Here is a 25,720-nt window from a genome sequence, read left to right on the forward strand (position 1 = left end):
AAGATACATATGCCCAGTTAAAGCCAGGAATACAGATGTGTACGGTTATGCAAGTCAAAGCAAAAAGCGTGGATAGGGAAAGGTGCACGTGACCCACATTAACTAATGGCTCGAACTAAAAATAATTGATATTTAGCCTGCAGGCCTGCTATCAAGGGTCCAGTTCTCTATTAAATCTTTCTCCCAGCCCATTCAGAGTGTAGTTTAACAATGGATATGACCCGGGATGCGAAGGACAGCAGACAAAGCAATGTAACGTAGTCTTGCATGGCCAGATCACTATTTCAGCGCAGGGGCTTATTGATTAGAGATTATAGTGCAGGGGCTTGTCGATTAGAGATTATAATCTTTATTCGATAAGCCCCTGCGCTGAAATAGCGGTCTGGCCATGCGAGACTAGATGTAACGGTTGTGCATACAGCATTAATCGCTTTGTTTTCAGTCTACTAGTTAAAACAAAACTGTTTAGCATTTGTTACAAGTGTTACCACATCAGATTTTTGCACGTATAAAAAATGAGATTTAAATTTTCACGTTCACTAAATTTTCTGCTGCTATTTTTAAATTTCGCAGGAAATTTCAGATGCTACAATAACCCGCTATACGGTATATTACTGCCACTCTCTACTTTACTACTCACCCATAATCTGGTCTGTTATAAAATTTTGGTAAAATCGTGACATAGCAGATTGAAGCACCAAATTTGGTATAGTGACTTTTTAGGATACATAAAGTGATTTCAGAAGAGAGTGCCACCATGAACTCACCTCACTTTACACCCCTTGGTTTGGTAACTAATTTTACCAAATCACAATTATAACCCATTTCATTACTTCCACACTATGGTTTAAAAGTAACTAGTAATATATTAAGTTACATATTACTTTTCAGCAAGAGGTGTTAGATAATTTGTCTTACCATGTTTAGAGCAATACTTGCTGCTATAAGGCATGACTAAACATATTCAACATGTAGAGAGTTTAACTATGCAACAAGTCATACTGTTGAGAGTTCAGCTACATAATAGTTAGGCATCAAGTACCAGGGATTTAGAAAACTCGAAGGCCCTGGGCTGTAGCGCCTGAGCGCGGCAAGGGCGCTACTAAGGGCTTGAGGGTTTTCTAAATCCCGTAGTACCCATTGGTTCTTGACATCTAACTTATGTAGACTACAACTCGTTATTGTACCTTGCTGCTTGTAAATGAGAAATGCATCATCAATTACTAGAAACAAGTCGTATACACCTCCCTCTAATTCAGCGTGGCTGTTGCTACTCATTTAAATACCCATGCATTTCCAATGTTACAGGCGTGTGCTATGTTTCAAAGTACAACTAATTGGACTACAACTCAATGTGCCTTGGCAGCTGCTTGTAAACAAGAAATGTAGTGTTGGTTAGTACAAAAAAGCCCATTACACCTCCCTCTAATTCAGTACGGCTGTTACTAGTCATTTAAATACCCATGCGTTGCCAATGTTACAGGGGCGTAATTGCTATGTTTTGTATTGCCTCAGAGCGTGGTCTCTATTGGACATGAGCATAGCACTACAGGATTTAGAGACCACCTTTTCAGCCAATCATCAAACTTGTTGTAGTCTAAAAACAAATAGAGTTCAGTTCACAACAAGTCACCATGTAGAAGGTTCAGCCAAACAAGTCACCATGCATGAAAAGAATTCAGCTACGTAACAAGAATGTTGCTATATAACCAGTAACCCTGTAGAATGTTTTAGCTACATGATGATACATATTACAGTTGTAAATCAAGAATCAAGACTCACGGTAGTGAGTCACGTGGCCAGTAAAGCAGAAACGCGCACTACAGTCAATAAATGATGCGACCACTACACATGAGGATTAGCCTTCCTGTAACTCACCCGTCACTTACGCTATCCCTCTGAAACTCTGGAGTTGAACTCATCATGTCACTAGTAACTACCACACAAGTAGTGAAGCAAATCCATGCCAATTGTTTTGAGATCGAGATTGCCGACATCAAAGGGGATGTTTCGTGTTGTTGTTTTTTTTAATTTTTTTAATTGCATGCGGTTAGACGCAACCGCAGGTGTATGCCTTGTGTTCCTTTGTGCATTCCGAACATTGATTGCCCTGCTATCGCTTCAGTACTATCTCCATACATCATTACCCTGCAGTCATAATTTCAGCACCAAATGAAGTTTCAGTTGTCCTCAGTTGACCTAGAGGCTAAATACAAAACCCATATTGTTGTTTTCCACAATACTCACTTAGCATGTAGGGCAATGTGTCTTTAAACTGTTCTAAAAGTTTCATTGAGATTGAAGCATAAGGTTTCAAGAATGGCTAGTGTGAAATTTGAATTTAGTCGCCCCCACATAATTTGCTCTCTGTAAGAATTTAACTCGGAATTTAAAGGATGACGCAGAGCACAACTGCAGTCACTGGTTATTGATGAACTGGGCTGTGTGTAGTTAATCAGTGCATGTAGCCATAAAGAAGTGTGCTGCCATAGATTATAGTCTATAATCTATGCATACCATCGTTCGATTTGAAATTTGAATTTAGTCTCCCCCACGTAATTTGCTCTCTAATGGTGAGGCTTGAAGAATGACCCAGAGCACAACTGCGGTTACCAGTTGTTGACACAAGCTGCGAGTAATTAGCACATATAGCTAACCTAAAAGGAAGTGTGCAAAACCACCTGATAATTTACAATTGTCACCATGCATTTTATAGCACCCCCACACAAAATTACACATGTGATTGCAACATACAGAGGACACATGAATACCAAACAGTTTTCACAACAATGATGTAAGAATTGTACAATAATGACTGTGATATAACTGCTATGAAAATCTTCTCCAGTAGCCCGCCATGGTAGCAAGTCTCACACGACAGCATGTATATTCATCCAAGCACAATGGGAGTAATGAGTAAGTGCAATGACAACAAGTTGGTATGACTCCATTTGTAGAATCCAGATTACTGGGTGTGACTCCAGTGTGTCTAAACAGTTAACCAACATTCCTGTTATAATTATGTGCTAGAGTTGCAATATAATAGTATAGTATCTAAATACAACAATACATAGTCTCCATTGCATCACTATCAAACGACACTAAGTGGAGGATATTGTTGCATCTCTAGTATGTACACTCCATCAGTACAACCTGTCTTAATGGCCACCAGTATAAAAAGACAACCTCTTGAAATGCCAATTCCGAATTAAGAATTTATACACTGCTACCTGCTTATTGAGTTGTCTTTTTTGAGTATGGACATTTGGGTCACATTTTGTCCTGGTCAGTGGATGAGATCCACTTGGCCAGGACAAAATGTGACCCAAATGTCCATACTCAACCCACTTACGACCCAGTGGCACAATGGAACTAAGTATTATACAATTATATTTATTTCTAAGATGTGTGGACACATTACAACACATTACAACATGTGCATACAAGACATGTAACATACTGAAGTCACCACATTATACATGGACCAGTCAACAATGCTTCACAGTGCCGATCAGTAAACCTGAAGAAGAAAAGTTACAAAAAATAAAAATGCACATAAGTACAGTGAAACCTTATTAATAGGGCCAGCTCTGGGACCAAAAAATTTGGCCTTTATAACAAGGTGGCCTTATTAATGAGGTCATAAAGTACTGCTTAGCTATATTTGGGACCTACTAGAAGTGGCCAATATAACGAGGTGGTCTTATTAAAGAGGTGGCCGCTAAGTGAGGTTTCACTGTACATACGGTTAACAATAGTGAACAATATTAATGGTTAACAATATACACTGAAACCTTACTCAGGTCACTTCTTGTGGCAGATTACTCTGTACACAAAATGACATATTCTATTTAGATGGATGATAAAGTAACACATTGTGACTTAAATACTCATGATGTGTCACTGCTAGGCAGTATCTGATATGGCTACCATATATACGGCACTGCCGAAACAAAACATCGCACTCGCTCGCATCCACAATTTTACTCAAGATTTTAAAAATTAAGAGGCGTTGTAACTGTTAAGACTGTGTGGAAGCTGTTGTCCTCACGAGAATTGTGACCAAAACAATTGCCATGCCCCTTAGGTAGTGATTTTTAAAATCTCAAGCAAACTTGCATGTGTAAGTGCAACATTGTACTTGAGCAGTACCGTACATGAGTAAACCAGATAAGTAGGTACAGTAAGATGGTTACTTTTGGGCCAAATTTTCTTGGCTTATAATAAGCAGGTAGCTGCTTTAGCAAGGCGCTGATTTAACCATATAAATGTCTCACAAGAGAATTTAAAAGTTGGCCATCTTAGAGAGGCAGCCTTCTGTACAAGTGTCCACCAAGTAAAAGCCAGGCATTAGATATTTGGTATTTCATGTGTTGAAGGCATTCCAGGGCTTCTGGTAGTCTCAAATTTCACCACAGTTTAACTCAGGCAGTGTTGTGGTCACCACTAAACCACTGGAATGCTGTGTTATGTTCATCTTATGCTTGGCTACTATATAGTAGAACTGAAACCGATACTCTGAAAAATATATATCCTATGGATAATGACTTCATCATTTTCTTCATCAGGAGCTTATAAGGACCAAAAGTAAAAATTTTTACACTTTGGGCTGACAGCCAACTGCCTACGTCTGAAGCAGTGCCTTTGGTGCTAGGCTGCCCCCCCCTTGCTGCCAGCACTCACTGTCTCATACGTTGTCACACACTAAATCCATCTCTATAGCCAGTTAGAACAGCATGCTTCTTACCATTTTAAGGCCGCAAAATGCAGCCACCTCCTTAATAAGCTAGGTCAGAAAATTTTGTCCTTACCTGAATAATGACCAGTTTTCACTGTAAGACAATGAGACAACAGCCTTGCAAAGATCACAGCCTATTCTGGTGCGCTTATTTAATAGTAATATAAATTTTAAGGCATTTATTTACAACAGGACATAATTACGCGCCCCTCTATTGTCTCTGTACATACTTGCCATTTCTCTACTATTCTCATGTCATTTCACAAGAGCTCCTATTGATATGGGCAGAGGCGTGGCTTCTCGCTTGAATTAATCAATGCTTGAAGTAGATTGAGATACTCTAATAGAGCAGTCAATCACTCTAATAGAACAGTCACGTTTCTACAAGTGCTGTATTTTTATATTGTAAAGTCTGTAAGTAGTTAGTATTTTAAACTATACCATGTAATGTTGATTGCTGTGTTAGAGCTGTTTTGTGACTGCTCTATTAAACTATCTTGATCGTTCTAATGCAGTACAAGATGAAAGGCAAAGTGTTACTAAGGGTTTACTAGTTAAAATGGGTGTTAGTTGACTGCAGTTGAATGCCTCTAAAATTACAGTTTAATATTCTGTTACTGTAATCTGGGGTCTCTGTCAAAACCATGGAAACTCACTTACTGTTATCAACAGTGTATGCTTACTCTAACAAAAAGTATTGAAATCCCATCCAAAAACAGCTTATAAATGTATAAAAAGTGTGCATCCAAGTAAAACAGAGTTAACTCTGACAAAAAGTAATGATATCACAATGCGGCCATGTGCGAGGTGTGCAAGTTGTAAAATTAATATTAGCTAATCAGATAATACAATAGTATCGTTAAAGTGTTAATGAGAACTAATGTATGTGATGCTGCTAGTTTTTAAGTGTGTGAGAATCTTCATAAATGCCACACAAATTTGATTCTCAATAAAGCAATGTGTATAGATTCTCTGATAGAAATAAATAGTTTGAGTTTTGGCCCCTTTCCTGTATACGGCAATGCTATGAACAAAGGAAAGACAGCCAAACTCAAACTATTTACACATTGCTTTATTGAGAATCAAATTTGTGTGGCATTTATGAAGATGCTCACACACTTAAAAACTAGCAGTATCACATAGTTCTCGTTAACATTTTAACAATACTATTGTATTATCTGATTAGCTAATATTAATTTTACAACTTGCACACCTTGTACATGGCCGCATTATGATATCATTACTTTTTGTCGCAGTTAACACTGCTTTACTTGGACGTGCACTTTTTTACAGCTATAAGCTGTTTTGGATGGAATTTGTTATACGTATGTAACTGAAACAACAAATAATTCAAATATAGACACATACAAATGAGTCTTCTCTTCATTCTGTAGTAAAGGAAACAGACAAATAAAACATACGTCCCAAAGCCTGTTGTAGGGACTTTCAACTACAAATAGAAATGAAATCTACTCAAACTGTAAAAAGGGTGCAGAAGTCAGGGGTAAAAAGAGTTGTGAAATCATAAGGCAGCTGCCTAGAAATGGCCAATTAATTGTAATGATGACAAGTTGGCTGTTTTTGAGTAGATAATAGTTTCAATTTTTTTATGAAATGCACATGACTAAAAACTCAATTTAGCAAAATATATATAATCCAAAACAGCCAGGCTGTAAAAAACAAGATGTGGTCTCCAAAAAGCCAGGTGAAAAAAATGTGAAATCCAAGTTGGCGGCCAAGAAATGGCTGTGATGGTAGGCAAAGGGCAAAATTTTAATAACGACAATTCAGGTAAATTTGTACTGCTTCCTCCAAGTTTCACTAGGACTCGGCAACAACTTCACCTGAATTGTCATTATTAAAATCTTTGCCATTTACCTACCATCACAGCCATTTCTTGGCCGCCAACTTGGATTTCACATTTTTTCACCATGGGGCTGCACCCTTTTTTACAACTTGGCTGTTTTGGATTAGATTCACTTCTTTTTGTATTTGTGTACTCCAAAGCAGGCAATATGCCAGCTTTGGGGCCTCTTTTTACTTGTCTTTTTTTTTACTTGACATCTCAGGCAAGCCACTGAACACTAACACTTTAGCTTATAGGCTAATTTGGGGGAAAAGATTGGGCAAACCCAGGACTTCACTGGGGCATGCAAAATCCCTCAAGTAAAATGGTTAGGGTGTCCCTCTGATCTCTGCATTTTGATTGGCTGCACTTGAGAGATGGCTATGCCCGTCAGCATTATGGTTATGTTTCAGGCAGTATTACTGCACCCCTCCATCCTGGGATGCCAGGTTGGCTGTTAAACACAGAACATTGGAGTTTAAAATGGGTGGGTGGGGTGGGTGGGCAATCGCAGGATTACTTGCTGAACACTCAAATCACTGTAACCACTGAACACTATAAAGGTGCCAATATCAATTGCTGAATGGCACATGCTACAGCTCATTGTTGTGTGAAACTGCTATCCCATGACATGCAGAGAGGTGGTGTAATGTTTCATAGCACATTCCAGATGGGCCCGTTTGCGCATGTCTGCGCTATGCTCTTCCATGGTGCCTGTTCTGTTAACTTAAATTTACTAGGGTAAATTGGTATTACAGGAAGGAGAAATGAGATGCAAAGGATTCACTTTAAACACACATTTTTTTATAGTTGTACAAGTTTTATATAATGAACTTTTCTCAACAGGCCAACAGTATCATGAACCACAATAGTGGGTTCATAATAGGGATAGCCCATGTTTTTTGCAATAATCCTAATAGAACGCACACCTAAAAACCACCTTGAAAAGTATCCTTCAACTCAAAACAACCCTCTAGTGTTTCTTTGCAATGAGTATAGGTCCACTAGTAAGTATCAAGTGAAAAGGAAACAGTATGTGTATTTCAGACAAAACTGAAATATGCCCATTTGTTCATATTATTATTATTCATAATAATTATTACTAGGACCGCGTCACATACAACCAAGTACATACACCAATGTTGCAACCTACCCATTGGGCAAGTATAAACAGTGCCATAGGAAACACTCAGAGCAGTGTGCGTGTACCTGTGGAAACGATACATATGCATACGTACACAGGCAAGGGAGTTTAACTGGCATCAGAAAACCACAATACTAAAACACAACCTACACAAAAAACCAAGTTAAGTTAGCTATATTGAAAGTAACTATATATTGTAGGTGTGACGTGTCTCTGAAGATGACTCAGCAGTGAAGTGAGGCTATGCAGAATAAGGGATATGGTGAAGGCACAATTAGCAATTGATTCCAATCAAGCCAATATGGCACAACAGACTCTGTTGTAACTAGAGGCCACTGGTGATGTACCTGTATATCAGCGGTGTGGCATTGGAACAGTGATCACAGTCTATAATATTATGCATACAGCCATGCACAACATACAGGAGATAGTTACGCATTGTTGTATATGCAGCACTGCATCGGCTTCTTGTTTAGCTATTACAGACTCACAGTAGACTAGTAGTTAAGCCGAGTGGAAAATAATTCCAGCCGCCAGCAAGCCAGATGAAGGTGGCGGTCAGTATAATGAAAATAATTCCAGCCGCTAGCAAGCCAGATGAAGGATGAAGATGTAGACCTACGTATAATACAACTACCAGTACAAGTATTACATTACTCATTACCTTGCTGTTCCAGCTGGTTGTTTATAAGCGCATCAGCTGGTATCCCAACTGGTCATCAGCTGGTCCTTCACTGCATGACGCCTGGAGCGCATATCCTGCACACAAAAGATGCAGTTACAAACATTTAAACATACTTGTAATGTTGTTGCTTACCAGTAAAGTGGCACCTGGCCTCTCTGCGGACGTTTACTAATCTTCTCGTTCGAGCAATCTGTAATTAAACAAGGGCGTGGTGCCAGGCGTTATATAGAATTACACGTACGGTAAAGTCATCAGCACAAACAGGCATACTTATTATACGGTTGTGCCTTCATTCACAGGCGAATCTATCCCCGCTTAGTTCATGTCTCTAGGCCTCGTAGTTTTCTCAAACATTATTTATTATTTATTATTCATTCATTATTAATGACGTAATTTTAACCGCATTTCTTATTATTCTTACTACTTGGTTGTATAATTATTATTCTTTCACAGGCATAACGAAGTTTACAAGGAGAATCCTGGGATAAAAAGTAGCAAGGCTTGCTGAATGGATCATTGTGCATGTCCATGACCTATTTTTGATTTCGTTTTCGGATAGAAACAGCCCAAACCGGGCCGTTTCTTCTTGCCAAAATGCCATTACACTCAAGAAGCCATACAAGATCGCACTCAAAGTTAGGTTTTTTGATGTGCGCAGCTTGTGGCTAATAGAATCTGTCTTTATTAAACTCAGTATAGACCAGGAAGCTTAATCTGGGATGATGACTTCATTGCAAGGTGGTTTTTTCACTCCGTGATTATTGTACGTGGGCGGGTTATCCAGATTAAATACTATAATAGAGCAGTCATGTAAATACTCTAATAAAGCAGTCAAGTGTATAATAACAATCCTTGCACTGAATTTGACTATTAAAGGCACCAGTAATGTAAATTGTAGCTCATATTGGGAGACTCTCAGTCTGTATGCACATTGCAATTTGATCAGTTTCATGTTTGTACTGAAACATTGATGGCGTTACTATGCAGAATGCAAAATTACACTATTCACCACAGTCTTCATTATCAATCAAAGAAATCTGTACACATGATATTGTAGCCAATAGTGTGAGAAGATATTGCTGAGGAGATGATATGTTCTAACAACTTGCAGCAAATACTAGTCAATGATATAGGTCTATAGTTCAACGGATTAGTACACAAGCCTTTCTTGTATACTGGTGTTACACATGCCCTCTTCCAGTCTGAAGGGAGTTCACCCTGATGTATAATGCAGTCAAGTGTATAATAACAATCTTTGTACTGAATTTGACAGCTATTAAAGGCACCATGTAATGTAAATTGTAGCTCATATTAGGAGACTCTCAGTCTGTATGCACATTGCAATTTGATCAGTTTCATGTGTGTACTGAAATGCTGACAGTGTTACTATGCAGAATGCAAAATTACACTATTCACAACAGTTTTCTTCATAATCCATTACTGGATTAATAAAAAGTACATAAACTAGATGAATAAAAAATTGGAAATTTTAAAATGGGAATTGGGATCGCTGAAAAAAGCCACAAAACAAGAAGAGATCTCTGGGGTGGTAATATAAACCACAAATCCCTATTTTGACTCTCTGTCGGTGGTATTATAAAATACAAATCCTTATTTTGACTCACTTCAAAATGACAGAGCATGTAACTAAAAATTTATGACAGAGTCAAAAAAAACATTTGTGGTTTACATTACCACCCCAGCGATCCCTTCTTGTTTTGTGGCTTTTTTCAGCGATCCCTATTCCCATTTTAAAATTTCCAATTTTTTATTCATCTAGTAATTATAACTATCCAGCTTGTTACAATTTCTGACAGTTAGTTAATCCTTGTTGCAAATTATAATTCAGAAGGCTCAGTCTCACATATCAACGGTGTTTGGTCAGTTCTCTCAGTTGAACAGCTTTTCGCAGTAAAAAATATCCTCCGGATAAAAATAAAAATCCACAATCGAACCACCCACTTCGGCCTTTTTCTTAGCTGAAACACATGTTCGCAGTTAATTTCGAACGGTCATGTCTGAACTAGAGTCTCTAGTCAAAAACCTTTCAGACAAGTTCGACGGCTTACAGAATGACTTGAATAAGCTGAAGCATCGCTCGGAGAAGCGGAAGAAGCATGGCAAGCGGCACTCTCGCCGGTGCCACAGACGTCACTCACCCTCGAGGTCACGATCTCGGAGTAGCTCGGACCACAGAGGCGGGTCACACTCTCGGAGAGAGTACCCCAGCTCCTTACCTGAGCGATCTCAGAGTAGATCGGCATCGCCACCTCGGGGAGAAACACGTGGCCACCATGACAGAAACTCAAGGAGTCTCACTCGTGAGAGGACCCGATCCTGGGAGGACATTCCTGATACACCTCAATACAGTGAGGTAGTTGAGTGGGAGTACAACTCCAACATTGAGCCCGTGGGACTGGGTAAGCACCAAGCTCCCCCCACCAACATAGCCGCAGTGTCTGAGGAGACGGGGTCTATTATCTCACAAGCCTGTACCAGTAGGCTGGAGTATGCAGACCGCCTGAAAGTAAGGAATGTGTACTCTCTTCCTAAAGTGACAGCATCCCGGACACCTCAGCTGGATAGCTACCTCAAGACTGAGATACCACCAGCAACCAAGGCTGTGGACAAGGAGTTGGCTACAATTCAATCCCATGTGCTTGATGCCCTTGCCCCACTTAGTGCCATCCTGGAAACAAAGCAGGACATCCCGAAGGAAACTGTTAGTGCTGCCACAGATGCAGTTAAGCTACTGGGAAATGCCAGTGCCCGAATCAGTCACCTCTGACGCACAAAGGTCATCTCACAGATGAATAAGACACTGCTCCCACTGGTTGAGGAGGACTCAAACTTCGGAGAAGCGTCGCCCTCTTTATTTGGGCCGGAGTTTGCCCAAAAGTCGAAGCAGCATGTGGATCAAGTGAAGGCAATGAGGTCCACCCTTGGTACGTCCAAGCCATTTTTTTCGACCAAGCCCCCCCAACAGCCGGGGGGGTTACTCTCGCAAGCCGACATGAGGAGGGGGAGGAGCCCAGAGAGGACAGCCAAGCCAAGGAAAATTATTCCAGAAGAACACTTGGAACAAGTGACTCATGCACACACCTTTACAAAAAGTGTGATAATGAATTGGAAAAGTACCCTATTGAATCAGATTGCATGTCTCGGAGTAGAACATTGCCATCAACCAGACCTGCCGCAGGCAGGCAGGTTGGCTCATTATTTGGCAAACTGGTCTGCCATAACACAGGACCAGTGGGTACTAAGTACGGTACGGGGATGCCGGATAGACTTTGTGGCAATGCCACGCCAAGAGTCACGGCCAACTCCTCCACACTATACCTCGGAGCAGGTCACACTAATACAGGAGGAAATATTCAAACTCCTACAGAAACAGGCGATATAACCTGTGGAGTGCCCCTCGGAGAGGGACTTCTACTCAAACATATTTCTGGTACCCAAAAAGGATGGGGGGCAAAGACCTGTCATCAACCTCAAAGCGCTAAACAGCTTTGTTCACCCAGAGCACTTCAAGATGGAGGGCATTCACACCCTGAAGGACCTTCTGGAGCAGGGAGACTGGCTGGCAAAGATCGACCTGAAGGACGCATACTTTGCAATTCCGATACACCAATCACATCAGAGATACCTGCAGTTTCAATTCCAAGGGAAAACCTTCCGCTTCACCTGCGTTCCCTTTGGCCTCTGCTCCGCCCCATGGGTGTTCACAAAGGCTCTGAAACCAGCCCTGGCTGTGTTACGCCAGAGAGGGATTCGGATGATTGTCTACATAGACGACATACTCCTTATAGCAGAGTCCAAGGAGCAAGCTCTGGATCAGTCTCAAGTTGTAGTATACCTACTAGAGTGTCTGGGATTCATCATCAACACAGAGAAATCTGTGCTCACCCCAGATCAGACCATAGAGTTCTTGGGTCTCACAGTCAACTCCATCAATATGGAGCTACGACTTCCTCCTGCCAAGATAAAACAGATTCGAGCAGAGTCTCAACAGATAATGAGGATGGCGGGGCCAACCTCAGCCCGAATACTAGCACGCCTATTGGGCAAAATGAATTCAACGACATGCGTAATTCCCCCTGCACCCCTCTTTTACAGAAACCTGCAGATGGCTCTCTCCAATGCCCTGGAGACCAACTCCCAGGATTACGAGGGCACACTGACCCTCTCGCCAGCCAGCTTGGAAGAGCTGAAATGGTGGGACACAGAGATGTCCAAATGGAATGGGAAGACTCTCCTCAAGAGGGAGATAGACATGATTATCAACTCCGATGCATCACTGCAGGGATGGGGAGCTCGCTGTGGAATACAAACCACAAGGGGAGCATGGTCACTGAAGGAGGTAACCCTCCACATCAACTGTTTGGAGTTGCTGGCAGCAAGACTAGCAGTACAGTCATTTGCAAAAAACAAGTCCAAACTAAACATCCTGCTGAGGATCGACAATACCACAGCAGTTGCTTACATCAACCATCTGGGGGGGACAGTCTCAAGAGACCTGGTCAATCTGACAAAGATCTGTGGATGTGGTGTCTGGAGAGGAATATACATATCACAGCTCAACACCTCCCCGGAATCCAGAACACTATCGCAGATGCAGAATCACGAGCCCAGACGGACAGGACAGACTGGAAGCTGTCTCCCTCCATATTCCACAAAATACAGGAAAACTTTGGTCCACTGGAAGTGGATCTCTTTGCGACTCGTCTGTCTGCCCAGTGCCCACGCTACTTCAGTTGGCGGCCAGATCCATCTGCAGAAGCAACAGACGCATTTCTCCAAGTGTGGACCCACATCAAGGGGTATGCCAACCCACCATGGAATCTGATAGGCCGGACACTTTCTCAGGTCCAGACTCAACAAGCCAACATAGTGCTGGTAGCACCAGTGTGGAGATCCCAACCATGGTATCCCACACTCCTATACATGTTGGTGGATTATCCCAAACTAATAACAACAGAAACCGAGATAATGGTCAACAGGGACAACTCGCTGATGCTCCCACAACTAGCCGTATGGCATATCTCAGGGAGAGATACAGAGGTCAGCAGCTTTCGGAGGAAGCTACAGAACTTTTGCTTAATTCCTGGAGGACTAAAACAAACAAGTCCTATGACTCATTATTCACTAAGTGGCACTGCTGGTGTTCTGAACGGGGTTCAGATCCCTTTCGTAGCCCTATAGCCCAGGTGGCAAACTTCCTGGCATACTTCTACAAGGAGGGATACCAATACAGCTCTGTAAATGCCTATAGGTCGACAATTTCCTCAGTTCATGAGAAGATCGATGGCTACACAGTTGGCCAACACCCCCTGATCTGCAGGCTTGTAAGGGAGTCTTTCATGCCAGACCTCTACTGCCACGTTATTCACAGACCTGGGATGTTCAGAAAGTGCTAAACTACATTGACACACTAGGGGACAATCAGACGTTGTCCTTGAAACACCTATCATGGAAAGTGACAATGCTGCTTGCATTGTCTCGCCCATCAAGATCAGCTGATCTGTCAAAACTGGATATATCCAAATGGGTGTACAAGCCAGACGGAGTCTGTTTTTATCCAAGCACCATGGCCAAACAGTCAAGGTCCACATCACAGATTACAAATTTCTTTTTTCCCTCTCTTCCAGGAGGGAGTAGATTGTGTCCAGTGTCAACCTTGAAGGAATATGAGAGTAGAATACAACCCCTTCGGGAAAGGGAAACCAAACTGTTGGTAGCAATCATCAAGCCACATAAGGCGGTGTCTTCAAGTACTGTGGCTAGATGGCTCAAGCCTTACTGGAAGTTTCAGGCATTGATACTTGGTGCTCACTCTGTCAGAGGAGCCTCCTCGTCTGCAGCGGCATCAGCAGGGATTTCCACCTCAGATATCCTCAAAGCTGCAGGTTGGAGTCCTGAGTCAACTTTTCAACGATTTTACTATAGACCAACAGACAACCCATCATTCGGCAGAGTGGTGTTCAGCCAACACAGTCAACCAGCTACAAACAACACCGTTGATATGTGAGACTGAGCCTTCTGAATTATAATTCATAAATGGCTCAGACCACGGAGTGGTTGCCAGCTATTTGGAATTATATGAAGAAGGTGAAGTTGAGCATATCAACGGTCCCACCCACCCATCCCGTAGGGAATAGTTGCAGCTATTCAAAAGGCCGAAGTGGGTGGTTTGATTGTGGATTTTTATTTTTATCCGGAGGATATTTTTTACTGCGAAAAGCTGTTCAACTGAGAGAACTGGCCAAATACCGTTGATATGCTCAACTTCACCTTCTTCATATAATTCCAAATAGCTGGCAACCACTCCGTGGTCTGAGCCATTTATGAATTACTATATAACTAGTTATATTATTTAAACTACTAAATAACTTAGTTACAAAAGTAGCTTAACTTTCTACTGGTTACTTGTTTGTAGCTGAATTCTCTACCGGATGACTGGCTTATAGCTGAACTTTCTACAGGGTGATTTGTTTGTAGCTGAACTCTCTACATGATGGCTTGTTTGTAGCTGAATTCTCCATAAGGTGATTTGTTTGTAGGTGAGTTCTATATAGGGTGATTTGTTTGTAGGTTTGTTTGTAGCTGAACTCTACTGAGATGATTTTTTTATAGCTGAATTCTCTACAAAGTGACTTATTTGTAGCTGAACTCCCTACTGCATGGGTGTCTTGTTCATAGCTGAACTATATGCTGGATGACTTAGTTGTAGCTGAACTTTCAACAAGGTGATTTCTTTGTAGATGAATTCTCTATACAGTGTGACTTTTTGTAGTTGTACTCTCTGAATCTAGAGGGTGATTTGTTTGTAGCTGAACTCTCCACAGGGTGATTTTTTGGTAGCTAAACTCTCTACTGGGTGACTTGTTTGTAGCTTAACTCTTTCCTGAGTGACTTATTTGTAGCTGAATTTTCTACAGGGTGATTTGTTCATAGATGAATTCTCTACAATGTGTGTAGTTGAACTCTCTAGATCTAGAGGGAGATTTGTTTGAAGCTGAAATTTGTTTGTAGCTGAAATTTCTACAGGGTGAGTTTTTTGAACTATAGCTGCTTTCTCTACTGAATCACAACTGAACTCTCTGCAGGGCAACTTGTTTGTAGCTGAACTCTCTACCGGGTGACCTATTTGTAGCTGAACTATCTAGAGATGACCTGTTTGTAGCTGAATCTCTACCAAATAACTAGCTTGTATTTAGCTGAAGGGTGATATGTCTGTAGCTGAGTTCAATTCTACTGTTAAATGCCATGGATCTTGCCAATTTCCATCTTTGGTATTAAATAATGGTACTTTAAATAATAATAATAATTAATTAAATTGAATTCTCTACTAGGTGGCTGAATTCTTTACTGGATGACTTGTTTGCAGCTGAACTCTCTACAGGTGACTTTTTGTAGTTGAACTCTCTACGGGTAACTTGTTTGTAGCTGAACTCTCTAGAGGGGGATTTGTTTGTAGCTGAACACCCTACAGGGTGACTTGTTTGTAGCTGAACTCTCTACAGTGCGAATTTTTGTAGCTGAACTTCTACCAAAAGTTCATAATATAGTAACGGGCCCCCACTACTGTATTATGAACTGTTGCTTCTACTGTATGACTTGTTTGTAACTGAACCCTCTACAGGTAACTTGTTTGTAGCTGAATTCTCTACTGGGTGACTTGCTTGTAACTGAATTTTCTACAAGATGGCCTGTTTGCAGCTGAACTTTTAATTTGTTAGTAACTGAACTCTCTACAGGTAACTTCTTTCTGAATTCTTTACTGGGTGACTTGCTTGTAGCTGAACTCTCCACAGGGTGATTGTTTATAGCTGAACTCTCTACCGGTAACTTATTTCTAGTTGAACTCTCTACAAATCTACAGGGCGGTGGCTTATTTGTTGTTGAACTCTCCACGGTGATTTGTTAGTAGCTGAACTCTCTACAAGGTGATTTGTTTGTAGCTAAACTCTCCACAGGGTGATTTGCTTGTAGTTGAACTCCCTACTGGGTGATTTGTTTGTAGCTGAATTCTCCACAGGGTGACTACCTTGTAGCTGAACTTTGCAGGGTGAATTGTTTGTAGCTTAACTCTCTACAGGATGATTTGTTTGTAGCTAAATTCTCCGCAGGGTGATTTGTTTGTAAGTGAACTCTACCTGTTTGCAGGTGAACTCTCTACCGGGTGACTTGTTACATACCTCTACAGGCAACTTGGTATGGAGCTGAACTTTCTCCAATGCTCTATAGCATTGGAGAAAGTTCAGACTCTCTACTGGGTGACTTGTTACATATCTCTACAGGCAACTTGGTATGGAGCTGAACTTTCTCCAATGCTCTAGCATTGGAGAAAGTTCAGCTCCATACCAAGTTGCCTGTAGAGGTATGTAACAAGTCACCCAGTAGAGAGTATGTTATTTTACTGGGGAAAGTTCTGATCTGTGTTAATAAATTACTCTATTACAATGTTCAGTTGCATAACAACTCACCCTTTAGAGAGTAAAGTTACAAACAAGTCACCCTGTAGGGAGTTCAACTTTGCTACAAGTCACTCTGTAGCCATGAGAGTTCAGCTATAAGCAAGTCAACCTGCAGAGAGGTCAGCTATAATATAAGTCAGCTATGTTACAAGTCACCCTGTAGAGAGTTCAGCTACAAACAACTCTCCCTGTAGAGAAATTAACTACATTACAACTTACTCTGTAGAGACTTCAGCTACATTACAAGTCACCTGAAGTTGTCAATTTGCTATCAACATCAAAGTCACTTTATTAATTATCTACATTCCTGTTGGTTTTCACATCATAACTGAGTGGCTTTTAATCTGATCCTTTTATACTGAGTAGTAATCCATCTATGTGACTCATTCTCTTTAGCAGTAGTAGGCATGAGAACTAATAAAGTGTTGATGGGATTCACATCAATCTAGGTACTGTAATTTTCCTTTGGACCCACTTTACAAATTTCAAATTAATCATATGAAGGATCCTGGAACTGCGTATGTACAAAAATTGCATTTTCTTATCAATATTCCCACAATATGGCGTGCTGGCTTCTTGGAGAATCACACACTACTGAGTGTCTTGATATATTCTACTGTCTTCATTCTTGCTTTAATGTAACTCTTGCACTTGTTAGATCAGACATTCGGGATGAGTGCTCCATGCAATAAAATGTAAATATATCTGAATATGCAGCATTGTACCCTATTATTTTGTAGTTGCTTCAGTCACCATAGTCAGTACCCCATCTGGTACACCAGTTAGTGGATCTAATGACACACATGACTATCCCATATTGAGTAGTGTCACTCTGACATGTATGGCAACAGCAATTGATGGGTCAACACTTACAGTAACCAACTACCAGTGGAACACTACAGGATGTTACACTAACCCTGCTCATAATGGTGGTAATCCAGCTTGTTTTCCTACTGGTCAGACAACACAAATTGTAACTGATAATGATCTAACTGCAGAGGATGCTGGTACCATCACTTGTACTGTAACCATTGGTGGTGTTGACTATACCAGTGGACCATTAACACTTCGTATATCGGGTAAGTATGATGTTGTATGTATGTGTTGGAACATTGTTGTAATACTGATAATTCACTTAGTTAACTTTAAACAATGACATCACTTGTTCTTGTTGTTTGTCATTTAAAACTGATCGACATTAATATCATTGCATGGCTGCCACCTTTGATTCTGTTGCTGTTAAAGTTGGGGTTTCTTAAGATTGCACTCTTTTACCATTTGGCTGTTATAGAGACTTTTTCAGTCATTGGGCACTTGCTTTTGCTTTAGATGTTTGTTTGTTTGTTTTTCTTCGTAGGTGTTAAATTTTCAAAGCAATTTGGTCTAGCTACCATAACTCCATGACATATATTTAAATGAGAGTTAGACTATTCACAAGGATATTTATAACCTCTCTTCATAGATGTTATACATGCCTCTCAAAATAAAATTCCGGTGTAAAATTATCCGACTGGTGGAAGGAAACATGCATGGAGCTTCATATGTATGATGATTATTGCATTGTGCCAATGATTTGTATCATCACTTGTCTCCCATGCCAGCTTGGATGCTCAAAACACTATTGTATTTTGGTAACCCTTGTTTGGTAATTGAAATTTTATGGCCCTTTTACTTTTTAAATAAACTAACCACCATTCAGATACTGGCAACATTATAAATTGCATCCCTGGTCTCCCTGCTTTAGAGAAATTTGGCCGCTTAAATAAACCCTTACTACATGACTAATAATATCATTAGTTGTAGTTTAACCAGTACAACAGCAATTAGAACATTGTGAGAAAGTCCTTAGTTATAACCAAAACCATCACAGAGAATCTGAAATAGAACAAACTTTGCTTTCATTACTGAAATGTGTTCTAATAGTTTTGGTATACACCTACTAGGTATTGCAATGACTGGAGTATTGATTGGTAATGATCAAATTGTTACTGGTAATCTCCTAACTGACTACTCATATGTGACTTCACATGCTATCAATGGTCTACTTGCTCGTTGTGTGTCTGGACTGGGACCTACTGGTACCGATAATAATACTGACCTGGGTATATGGTACTTTAATGGAGCTCAATTACCTTATGGATTATGTCAACCTCCCATTGTTGATCTAATCCAGTCTCAAGCAGCAAATCTTACTGATTATATTGGAGTGATCAACTTATGGCAGTGTGGAGCATTTACTACTACTGCAGAAGGTGTTTACACATGTGTTATAATGGACAGTTCAATAATGAACCAGACAACAAGATTGGGTGTGTACTTTAGTGGAAGAAGTGAGTCACTGGAGTGTGAGCTGTTGCATTTATTACTAGAAATGAAAAAAATTGTACTAGTAGATGCTGCTTTGCAATGAAGCATAATGATTGTCATTTTTCTCTTCATAGCTGCTCCAATAATAGACCCTCCATCACCATCTACTGTAATAGCATATACTGGCTCTATCCTTAGACTGTCCTGTACCTCACGAGGTTCTCTCCCAGATACATTCACATGGAGGAAGGATAGTGGTCCAATAGTACAGTCCACTAGTATCACTACAGTGACTCATAATAGTACTAGTGCAGTGTTCCGTGCTCTCTACTCCATTAATAATGTCTCTATCAGTGATAATGGAACATACACATGTACTGTGACTAATTCTATAGGAAGTGATAGTGAGACGATCACTGTTATCATTATGGGTATGTTTTGAATAATATATAGTACATGTATTAACAATGAGAGATTAAGACACACCATAGTGTGTCGTGCGGCCTAAGAAGCCGGCACACCACACCATGGGTATATTGACAGGAAGAAAGAAGACATCTTTTTCACACTTTTGTATCTTGGGGATCCCTTATCTGAACCAAATTTGCTGCAGAGTTGCCTGCCAGCTAGGGGAGTCCACATTTAAAATTTGAAGGAAATCACTCCAGCCATGTCCAAGATATGAGCAGCCAAAGTTTTGATGTTTTTTTCTTCATTTTTTTTCTTCTTTGTTTTTTCGCGCACTTGCAAAAATTGCTATAAAATGCAAACGCATAATCCGATTGCCTTGAAATGTGGCACACAGAAAGGGAGTCCAAAGGCCAATTCTAGTATCAAATTTGGTGCAAATCCAAAAAACGGTTCAGGATTTATGACCAATTATTCGCATAAAACAATATCAATTTGTTGTCATGCCTACAGGGTAAACCGCTTCATAGAATGAGTTGAAAATCAGTTTGTGGATAGATCAACCATTGTGGAAGTGCCTTTTGGCGGTTTGAAAGCAATCAAAATAGAGATATTTGAGAATGACACGAAACTGAAGGTGTGTAACAATTACGCTATCGAGATTCGTGTATAGAAATACCAATAATTTTCATGCCTACTAGACAAACCGTTTAGAGCAGTGAGCTAAAAATTGGTATGTAGCTGAATACTCATCGTAGAAAGTCCTTGCAGTAGCACAGAACAATCGAATTATAAACCACTGAGTTATGATTCAAAGCCAACTTCGTGTAGCAAATGCGAGATCGAGATACTCTAATAGAACAGTCACCCTAATAGAGCATTCAGCTAGTTTATGACTTACTCCATAGTGATATTCCATCTCCATAGTAACAAAATTAGGCACCGTAATTCCTCGATTATTATGTCGTTTGTCGGCCATATTGTTGTGCAACTGTATCGAGCGTTGTATGGGGAATTTTCGAGCCGCTTTACAGGTTAGCCAGTCTGTTATATATGTTAGTACTAACCTTTTATGATGTCCATCCACCATGGTATTTTCTGTTAGTTGTGTTCGGAACACGCGCAGCACCTAATTTTAACCTTCTCCGTAGACCCCGTGTGTACAAATTCAACAAATCTGCGCAACAATATGGCCGACTGAAAATGGTTGTTATGGAGATGAAATATCTCTATTATATAATTCTATTACATTGCAAGTTGTTCTGTAGGGAGTTCAGCTGCAAACAGTTAATCTTATAAACAGTTCAGCTACAAACAAATCACCCTGCAGATAGTTCAGCTACAAACTGTAGAGCGATCAGCTAGAAGAAGTTACCTTGTAGAGAGTTCAGCCACAAAGAAACCATCATATAGAGAGTTCAGTTGCAAACAAATCACCCTGTAGAGATTTTAGCTACAAACAGATCACCCTGTAGAGAGTTCAGCTAGAAGAAGTCACATTGTAGAGAGTTCAGCTACAAAGAAACCACCATGTAGAGAAATAAATTCAGCTACGAACAAATCGCCATGTAGAGAGATCAGCTAGAAGAAGTTACCTTGTAGAAAGTTCAGCTACAAAGAAACCATCATGTAGAGAGTTCAGCTGCAAACAAATCACCCTGTAGAGATTTCAGCTATGAACAGATCGCCCTGTCGAGAGTTCAGCTGGAAGAAGTTACCTTGTAGAGAGTTCAGCTACAAAGAAACCATCATGTAGAGAGTTTAACTGCACAAATCATCCTGTAGAGAGTTCAACTACAAACAGTTCTCCCTGTAGAGAGATCAGCTGAAAGAAGTTACCGTGTAGATAGTTCAGCTGCAAACAAATCACCCTGTAGAGAGTTCAGCTACGAACAGATCACCTTGTAGAAAGTTCAGCTAGAAGAAGTCACCTTGTAGAGAGTTCAGCCACAAAAAAAACCACCACATTGAGAGTTCAGCTGAAAACAAATCACCCTGTAGAGAGTTCAGCTACAAACAGATCACCCTGTAGAGAGTTCAGCTAGAAGAAATCACCTTGTAGAGAGTTCAGCTACAAAGAAACCACCATGTAGAGACTTCAGCTGCAAACAAATCACCTGTAGAGAGTTCAGCTAGAAACACGTCACCCTGTAGAGAGATCAGCTAGAAACAAGTCACCCTGCAGAGAGGTCAGCTACAAAGAAACCATCCTGTAGATAGTTCAGCTGCAAAAAAACCACCATGTAGAGTGTTCAGCTGCAAACAAATCACCCTGTAGAGAGTTCAGCTAGAAGAAGTCACCTTGTAGAGTGTTCAGCTACAAAGAAACCACCATGTAGAGAGTTCAGCTGCAAACAAATCACCCTGTAGAGAATTCAGCTACAAACAAATCACCCTGTAAAGAGTTCAGCTACAAACAAATCACCCTGTAGAGAGTTCAACTACAAACAGATATCCCTGCAGAGAGTTCAGCTAGAAACAAGTCACCCTGTAGAGAGAAAATCCTGCAGAGAATCCATCTACAAGCAAATCACCCTGTAGAGAGTTCAGCTACATTTCAAGTCACCCAGTAGAGAGATCAGCTGTAAACAAGTTATCCATAGGGAATAATTGACATGTAATAAATATCTAATCCAAAACAGCCAAGCTGTAAAAAAAGTGTGCGGCCCTCAAAAAGGCTATGGTGAAAAAAGATGTGAAATCCAAGGTGGCGGCCAAGAAATGGCTGTGATGGTAGGTTAATGGTAAAATTTTAATAACGACAATTCAGGTGAATTTTGTGCCAATTGACCAAGTGGCACCAAAATTCACCTGAATTGTTGTTATTAAAATTTTTACCATTAACCTACCATCACAGCCATTTCTTGGCCGCCACCTTGGATTTCACATCTTTTTTCACCATAGCCTTTTTGAGGGCCGCACACTTTTTTTACAGCTTGGCTGTTTTGGATTAGATTTCACTTCTTTTTGTATTTGTATACCCCAAAGCCGGCCTATGGCCAGCTTTGGGACTTTTTTAACCTATGTTTTTTTCTTTACTACAGGAAGAAGAAAAGATGAAGTAGATGTACTTTAAATATTTTATCAGTAAATGTACAAATCAAGACACACGGTAGTGTGTCGTGCGGCCCAAGAAGCCGGCGCGCCACACCGTGAGTATCAAGACACACGGTAGTGTGTCGTGCGGCCCAAGAAGCCGGCGCGCCATACCGTGAGTATATTGACAGGAAGAACGAAAACGTCATTTTCACACCTTTGTATCTCGGTGATCACTTATCTGATTGGAACCAAATTTGCTACACAGTTGCCCGCCAGCCAAGGGAGTCTACATTCTAAATTTGAAGGAAATCGCTCCAGCCATTTCCGAGATACGAGCTGCCAAAGTTTCGTTTTTTTTTCTTCGTTTTTTTTTTCTTCTTCGTCTTTTCGCACACTTGCAAAAATTGCTATAACACGCAAACGCGTACTCCGATCGCCTTGAAATTTGGCACACAGAAAGGGAGTCCAAAGGCGAATCCTAGCATCAACTTTGGTACAAATCCGATGAATGGTTCAGGAGTTATGACCGATTATTCGCGTAAAACAAGATCGATTTGTTGTCACGCCTACAGGGTAAACCGCTTCATGGAATGAGTTGAAAATTGCTATGTAGATGGAGTAACCATCGTAGGAGTGCCTTTTGGTGGTTTGAAAGGAATCGAGATAAAGACCACGGAGATATGACACAAAACCCAACCTGTGTCACAATTACGCGATCGATTTTTATGAATAAAAAAGTATTAGTTTTCACGCCTACTAGGCAAACCGCTTAGAGCAATGAGCTGAAAATCGGTGCATAGCTGGAATAATCTTCATAGAAAGTCCTTGCAGTAGTACAGAAGAATCGGATTACAAACCACTGAGTTATGATTCGAAAGCCAACTCCGTGTAGCAAATGCGAGATCGAGATACTCTAATAGAACAGTCACCCTAATAGAGCATTCGGCTAATTTATTTACTCCATTATAGAATTTTATTACATCACAAGTTATTCTGTAGGGAGTTCAGCTGCAAACAGTTAATCTTATAGACAGTTCAGCAAGAAGACAGTCACCATGTGGAGAGTTAAGCAAATATACCACTATAGAGATTCAGAACATTACAAGTCACACTGAAGAAAGTTCAGCTATAAACAAGTCATGCACTGTGTAGAGAATTCAGCTACAATTAAGTCACTCTCTAGAGAATTCAGTTACACAGAATTCTGCTACACACAAGTCACTGTGGAGAGAGTTCAGCTACAAACAAATTACCCTTTAGAGTGATCAGCTACAAACAAAACACTTTGCAGGGTGTTCAACTGCAACAAATCAATTACCTTTAGAGCGATCAGCAATGAACAAATCAACACAAATCTACCTGTAGAGAGATCAGCTAGAAACAACTCACCCTGAAGAGAGTTCAGCTACAAAAAATCACCCTGTAGAGACATCAGCTAGAAACTAGACACAATGTAAGGAGTTCAGCTACAAGCAATCACCCTGTAGAGAGTTCAGCTAAAACAAATCAACCTGCAGAGAGATCAGCTACAAACAAATCACCTTATAGAGAGTTCAGCTACAAACAGATTACCTGTAGAGAGATCGGCTACAAACAAATCAACCTGCAGAGAGATCATCTATATACACACAAATCAACTTGTAGACAGATCAGCTACAAACAAATCACCCTGTAGAGAGATCAGCTAGAAACTACACACAATGTAAGGAGTTCAGCTACAAACAAATCACCCTGTAGAGAGATCAGCTACAAACTAGACATAAAGTAAGATTTCAGCTACAAGCAAATTACCCTGTAGAGAGTTCATCTACAAACAAATCAACCTGTAGAGCAATCAGCTAGAAACAAATCACCCTGAAGAGAGGTCAGCTACAAAAAATCACCCTGTAGAGAGATCAGCTAGAAACAAATCACCCTGAAGAGAGGTCAGCTACAAAAAAATCACCATGTAGAGAGATCAGCTAGAAGAAGTTAACTTGTAGAGAGTTCAGCTTCAAACAAATCACCTGTAGAGAGTTCAGCTACAAACAAATCTCCCTGTAGAGAGATCAGCTAGAAGAAGTTACCTTGTAGATCGTTCAGCTACGAACAAGTCACCCTGTAGAGAGATCAGGTAGAAGAAGTTACCTTGTAGAGAGTTCAGCTACAAAGAAAACACCATGTAGAGAGTTCAGCTGCAAAGAAATCACCCTGTAGAAAATTCTGCCAGAAACAATTTGCCCTGTAGAAAGATCAGTTAGAAGAAGTTACCTTGTAGAGAGTTCAGCTACAAAGAAACCATTCTGTAAAGAGCTCAGCTGCAAACAAATCACCTGTACAGAATTCAGCTACAAACAAATCACCCTGCAGAGAGATCAGCTAGAAGAAGTTAACTTGTAGAGAGTTCAGCTACAAAGAAACCATCATTTAGAAAGTTCAGTTACAAACAAATCTCCCTGTAGAGAGATCAGCTAGAAGAAGTTACCTTGTAGAGAGTGAAGCTACAAACAAATCACCCTATTGAAAGATCAGCTAGAAGAAGTCACCTTGTAGAAAGTTCTGTTACAAAGAAACCACCATGTAGAGAGTTCAGCTACAAACTAGCTACCTTGTAGAGACATCAGCTAGAAAAGTTACCTTGTAGAGAGTTCAGCTACAAAGAAACCATTCTGTAAAGAGCTCAGCTGCAAACAAATCACCTGTACAGAATTCAGCTACGAACAAATCATCCTGTAGAGAGATCAGCTAGAAGAAGTTACCTTGTAGATAGTTCAGCTACAAACAAATCACCCTGTAGAGAGATCAGTTAGAAGAAATTACCTTGTAGAGTGTTCAGCTACAAAGAAACCATCATGTAGAGAGTTCAGCTGCAAAGAAATCACCCTGTAGAAAATTCTGCCAGAAACAAATTGCCCTGTAGAAAGATCAGTTAGAAGAAGTTACCTTTTAGAGAGTTCAGCTACAAAGAAACCACCTGTACAGAATTCAGCTACAAACAAATCACCTGTACAGAATTCAGCTACATACAAATCACCTGTAGAGAGTTCAGCTACAAACAAATCTCCCTGTAGAGAGATCAGCTAGAAGAAGTTACTTT

The 25,720-nt window shown here is 40.4% G+C and overlaps 1 protein-coding gene across 1 annotated transcript in view; it reads left to right on the forward strand.

Annotated features, from left to right (window-relative positions):
* Positions 1-25,720, forward strand: part of LOC136260079 (uncharacterized) — a 109,775-nt gene that overhangs the window by 41,369 nt on the left and 42,686 nt on the right. The window contains exons 9-11 of the mRNA XM_066053696.1: positions 17,631-17,969; positions 18,834-19,220; positions 19,332-19,628. Of these exons, the coding sequence (XP_065909768.1) occupies positions 17,631-17,969; positions 18,834-19,220; positions 19,332-19,628 (1,023 nt within the window). The remainder of the gene's footprint in view (positions 1-17,630; positions 17,970-18,833; positions 19,221-19,331; positions 19,629-25,720) is intronic.

This window comes from Dysidea avara, chromosome 7 (genome assembly GCF_963678975.1).
Source record: "Dysidea avara chromosome 7, odDysAvar1.4, whole genome shotgun sequence".
In the NCBI taxonomy this organism is placed as follows: Eukaryota; Metazoa; Porifera; class Demospongiae; order Dictyoceratida; family Dysideidae; genus Dysidea; species Dysidea avara.